This window comes from Staurois parvus, unplaced genomic scaffold (genome assembly GCF_062004578.1).
Source record: "Staurois parvus isolate SC_StPar_1 unplaced genomic scaffold, SC_StPar_1.0 ptg000418l, whole genome shotgun sequence".
Taxonomy (NCBI): Eukaryota; Metazoa; Chordata; class Amphibia; order Anura; family Ranidae; genus Staurois; species Staurois parvus.
This window is the reverse complement of record NW_028318214.1, coordinates 1964444-1970443: the sequence shown is the minus strand read 5'-3', so window position 1 is coordinate 1970443 and position 6000 is coordinate 1964444. Positions and strand designations below refer to the sequence as shown.

Genomic DNA, 6000 nt, shown 5'->3' with positions numbered 1-6000 from the left:
CTTTGACATGTTAGTAAACTTTGACATATCATCACAAATACTTGTACTCAAGTGAATTATACATTTGTTTGTTTGTTTTTTTTTATTTGACAAATTTTAAATTTTATTTTGTTTAACACAGCTGTATAGTTCTTGCTACTATTATTATTTTTTTTTTTAATGGTTGAACTGGATGGACTTTAGTCTTTTTTTCAGCCAGACTAACTATGTATGTTAGTTTTTGTTTGTACCCATAGTATGGCTCATAATTCTTCTTTTTTTGTTTGTTTCTACCTAAAACACACTGACACTAACTGATACTAAAACTCCTAAATTCGCTTTAAAAAAAAAAATTAAATAAATGCCCAATTTTCTTTTTTTTCCATGTAAAAATAATGTGCATTTACTTTTTATTTTTTGCGGGGGGGGGGGGGGCAGGAAAGCATTGCAAATCACTGGTGCCATGCAGGACTCCTGGAAATTGTCAGTGTATCTGCTTGTACATCCCATACGGGCAAGCAGATAGTCAGACAGGAAGACTCAATGAACTACCACAGTGCTCAACAGCACCGTAGTAGTTCATTGAGATCTACAAGCCGACAATCGCAAAGGCTGATGGGACTTGTAGTTCACTGATTCACAGAACTACAGCCACGCTGTCTTTAAAAAAACTGACAGCTAGTACGAGGAACCTCTCCCCGTACCGCCGGGGGGGGGGGGGAGTTGATAAGGCATCGGCTGTAGCAGTGGGAATATGTTACATGTTCTACCCTAACATTGAGTGACACATGTAACATATTCCCAAAATATACCAACAGTGACCTTTGACCCTGGATATGACCTTTGACCCCATCCTTGACCTGACACCGAATAAGCGATTTTTAAATGTATTTACTCTTTTCTTTATTTGCAGTTTTCTCTTCTACCAAGGAGAAAAATATACAATTTAATGTACACTCTCTGGCCACTTTATTAGGTACACCTTGCTAGTACCGGGTTGGACCCCATTTTGCCTTCAGAACTGCCTTCATTCTTCATGGCATAGATTCAACAAGGTGCTGGAAACATTCCTCACAGATTTTGGACCATATTGACATGATGCCAGTATGCAGTTGCTGCAGATTTGTATGAACCGTTGATACAAGGCAGGATGGATCCGTGCTTTCATATTGTTAAAGTCAAATTCTAACCCTACCATCTGAATGCCGTAGCTGAAATCGAGACTCATCAGACCAGGCAATGTTTTTCCAATCTTCTATTGTCCAATTTTGGTGAGCTTGTGTGAATTGCAGCCTCCGTTTACTGGTCTTAGCTGACAGTAGTGACACCTGGTGTGGTCTTCTGCTGCTGTAGCCCATCTGCTTCAAGGTTTGATGTGTTGTGCGTTCAGAGATGGTATTCTGCATACCTTGGTTGTAACGAGTGGTTATTTGAGTTACTGTTGATTTTCTATCATCTCAAACCAGTCTGCCCATTCTCCTCTGACATCAACAAGGCATTTTTGCCCACACAAATGCTGCTCACTGGATATTTTTCAGGACCTTTTTCGGACCATTCTCTGTAAACCCTAGAGATGGTTGTGTGTGAAAATCCCAGTAGATCAGCAGTTTTTGAAATACTCAAACCAGCTCGTCTGGCACCAACAACCATGACACATTCAAAGTCACCCTTTCTTCCCCATTCTGATGCTCAATTTGAACTTCAGCAAGTCGTCGTCACCACGTCTAGATGCCTAAATGCATTGAGTTGCTGCCATGTGATTGGTTGATTAGCAATTTGCGTTACTGAGCAATTGAACAGGTGTACCTAATAAAGTGGCCGGTGAATGTATACATTGGATCCTGTATGCATAAATGTAATATACTGTATATTGGATCCTGTGTGTATACAATGTATTATATAATCATCCTGTATGTATACAATATAATGTATGTATCCTGTGTGTATGTGGCTGTATATACAGTCCTTATATAATGTATCCTGTATGTATATAAGATATTATTTAATGTATCCTGTATGCATACAGTTTGTCTACATACAGAATGCAATAAATGATGATGATTCTTTTTCTCCATTTAATTGGATAAAACAAAATAGGGGTGGGCTATACAATGACTGGTCACTGTGATAGTCAATCACAGCTCCCTCCGATTACTGATTGTCAGTAAAAGGCCCAGAGCTCTCAGTGACAAACCCAGCAGCACATATACAGTATGTGGGCTCACAGATAAACTTCTGTGAAGTCCCATTCGTTCGTGTACTTGTTGGGAAGGGGTTGAAAAGGCACCCTGTCTTCCTGCAGTCTTCCATCTGGTCTGGTGATGTCACCAATGTATTCTTCTTCATTCAGCGGTGGTGGGGGGCGAACATTCTTACAGGACTGAGTGGCTCTCACGCATGAAGTGTGATTACAGAGGTCACAGAGAAGTGATGCAGAGATCAGGGGTCAGAAGTAATGGAGCATTCAAAGGTCAGCAATGACTCAGTGGTATGCAGTGAGTAATGCAGAGATCAGTGATCAGTAGTAAGTAATGCAGAGATCAGGGGTCGGTGGTAAGTAATGCAGAGATCAGGGGTCGGTGGTAAGTAATGCAGAGATCAGGGGTCGGTGGTAAGTAATGCAGAGATCAGGGGTCGGTGGTAAGTAATGCAGAGATCAGGGGTCGGTAATGCAGAGATCAGGGGTCGGTAATGCAGAGATCAGGGGTCGGTAATGCAGAGATCAGGGGTCGGTAATGCAGAGGATCAGGGGTCGGTAATGCAGAGATCAGGGGTCGGTAATGCAGAGATCAGGGGTCGGTAATGCAGAGATCAGGGGTCGGTAATGCAGAGATCAGGGGTCGGTAATGCAGAGATCAGGGGTCGGCGGTAAGTGATTCAGAGATTAGGGGATCTGAAGTAATGCGTAGTTCATAAGTTGGTAATGACTGAGGGGTCAGTAGTAAATTATGCAGAGTTCAGAGGGCAGTAATGACTCAGGGATCTTTAGTGATGCGGAGTTCAGAAGGCAGTTTTGTCTCCAGAGAGCAGTAATGGTCTGGTCAGGAAGGGGGGTAAATGGTCTAGAGGGCAAGTGGGTAATTGGGCTGGTTGAGGCGGTGTCCATTTCTTCCGACCACCATGGCTGAATGGTATAAGCTGTACCACGCATAGCCAGCTTAGGGTGCAAGCGTCAAGTTGCCAAATGCAAAGTGCTGTAATCCATAGCAAGCCACCAACCAACCACTTAATCAATCAACCAACCAATCCTCACTTCACTGCTTTGTGTGCATTGTGCTGCACTTTGCTCCGTGCTCTATTTTATTACAGTATGTACACAGAGATTTTTTATTGTATATTTTTTTCACTGTATAAGCAGACAGGAGTTCCTGACAAACAGGCAAAAATATCTCACAAAGGAGTTTGTTGGCAACTGTTACCATGTTGTACAATAGCTCTGCACATATTTCAGGTGGGGATGGAGGTGTGGAGTCTAAGGGCCTGTTCACACCAGAATGCAATGGAAAACACACAGATAAGGCAACTGAGTTCATTTTCATGAATCTCGCAATGCATTGCATTATGTTTTTGCATGTGTTGAGACATTTTTTGTTTCCATTTTTTTCTTCTTTATACTTAAATGAAACCTCTGTAATTTTTTTTTTTAATGAGCTACATTCACATATGTTGCATTTACACGCCTTCGTGCATGTTGTGTTGGAACAAAAAATGCAGCCTGCTCTACTCATTTCAAATGCAAGTAATCACAATGCAATAGAGTGAAATGCATTCATTGAGAAATGTTCATTTTTATTGTCCTTGCATCTGGTGTGAACAGGCCCTTGAAGCTGATCTCTGGGGAAGACAACAATGCTGCCTTGCAGTGGGGCTGCCCTGTACTGCAAAGATAGTGCTTGTTTAGGTCTTTGTGGTTTTTTTTGTGTTTTTTGTTTGGGTTTTTTTTTAGCCCCAAAAAATATTTTTTTGGCTAAAAAAAGTCCAAAAACGCCATTTTGCCACGTTTTTCACCGTTAGAGGATTTTTACAGCTTAAAAAACTCCTCTAAAAATCCACTAGTTCTGTGGTTTTTTTTCTAGCCAAAAAACGCTGATTGCAGTCTTTGTGAATGGACACATAGGGGAACATGCTGGGGAGTTTACTGGCTGTAGAAAAAAGTGGCAAAAGCCAAAAACAGGCGCTGTAAAAACGTCCCGTGTGCATGAGGACTAACGGTAATCTTCAATACTAACGCTCTGCATGCTCATTCCTAATCATCCTGAAGTCACGGCCAAAATGAAAGCTTCAGTTGCAAGCTTACCCTCTTCAAACTTCCCGGCATAGTGAGGCACTGGTGATGGGACCCTGGAAAGGCTACATCACCAGTGGAGAAGGTGTCAAACTCGTGGCTCTCCAGCTGTTGCCAAACTACAAGTCCCATGAGGCATTGCAAGATTGACAGTTACAAGCATGACTCCCAAAGGCAGAGGCATGATGGGACTTGTAGTTTTGCAACAGCTGAGGGCTGCCAGTTTGACATCTGAATCTTGCATAATTTCAGTAAGTCTTTTTTTCAACAGATACTGTACGTGTAATGTTGTATGGTGCATGCGCAAGGTGAGGTGCAGGTGCCACAGCTGCAGAACAGGTTTACATCCTCCCAGCTTAGGTGGTAAAAAAAAAAAACCCAGCCCGTGTACATGAGCCCTAAGCCATCAAATCATATTAAAGTGAAACTAAAGGCACTGAAGCCAAAGGTTCCGATAGAGATGATTAGAGATTGGAGCGTCCCTGATCATCTCTATAGTATGAGAAGTCAGAAGGGACGAGTATTTTTTCACTTCCAGTTTCTTGTTTACCGGCCACTGCCGACTTGTGAAAGCTTCGGATCGAAGCGATCCGAGCTTGATCTGAAGCTTTCAAGGGCAGAGGAGAGATCTGGGGTCTAATAGACCCCAGGTGTCTCAGTAAAGAGGACCTGTCATGTTTTGTTGCTATCACAAGGGATGTTTACATTCTTTGTGATAACAATAGAAGTGATTAAAAAAAATAATAATGTATAGGGACAGTGTAAAAAGAAATTTTTTTTTTAAAGTGGTAGTATAGTAAACTCGTCTTTAATAATTCTACCTGCATAATAAAACTTACCTGTAGGTAAAATTAATGCAGTATGTCCTGAATGTGAACCGTTTAGGAGATATTAGCCCATTTTGATATTCGGACCATGCGTTCTGAAGGAATGGCATACCTGTGCCGTTTCTTCAGAGCACCGTGGCCCGGGGCTTCCAAGCACATGCACGGGAGTGACGTCATCGTGGCTCGAACAGTCAGCTGGCAAGAGCTTACGAACCTGGAAGGAAGACTGGGTGAAGATGGAATCTCCAGGGAGCACATGCGTGGGAGTGACGTCATCGCGCCTCGGCCAGTCAGCTGGCCAGAGCTCGTGAACCTGGAAGGAAAACTGGGTTTAGATGGAAGCTCCAGGGAGCACATGCGCGGGAGTGACATCATCGTGGCTCGGCCAGTCAGCTGGCCAGAGCTTACGAACTTGGAAGGAAGACCGGGCGAAGATGGAAGCTCCAGGGAGCACATGCGAGGGAGTGACGTCAGCGTGGCTCGGTCAGTCAGCCGGCCAAAGCTCACGAACCTGGAAGGAAGACTGGGTGAAGATGGAAGCTCCAGGGAGCACATGCGTGGCAGTGACATCATCATGGCTCAGCCAATCAGCCGGCCAAAGTTCGTGAACCCGGAAGGAAGACCGGGTGAAGATGGAAGCTCCAGGGAGCACATGCGCGGGAGCAGGGGCGGACTGACAATTTGGAAACTCGGGCACTGCCTGTGGGCCCGGGGTCAGTAGGGGGCCCCATGAGATGCCCCTGGTACCTTTTTTTTCATAGGCTTTTTTGAGTTTGGGCAAGGACACAGTGACATCATCACGGCTCGGCCAGTCAGCCGGCCAGAGCTCGTGAACCTGGAAGGAAGACTGGGTTTAGATGGAAGCTCAAGGGAGCCGTGACAGCACTCTGCTGGAGGGCTTTGTTTCAA

The 6000-nt window shown here is 44.0% G+C and overlaps 1 protein-coding gene across 1 annotated transcript in view; it reads left to right on the top strand.

Moving 5' to 3' along the window:
- The first annotated feature begins 1203 nt into the window (after window positions 1–1203).
- LOC149454748 (serum paraoxonase/arylesterase 2-like) overlaps window positions 1204–6000 on the top strand; it is a 28674-nt gene continuing 23877 nt past the window's right edge. Inside the window, exon 1 of the mRNA XM_089687142.1 lies at window positions 1204–1250. Coding sequence (XP_089543268.1) covers window positions 1219–1250 — 32 coding nt within the window. The 5' untranslated portion in view covers window positions 1204–1218. The remainder of the gene's footprint in view (window positions 1251–6000) is intronic.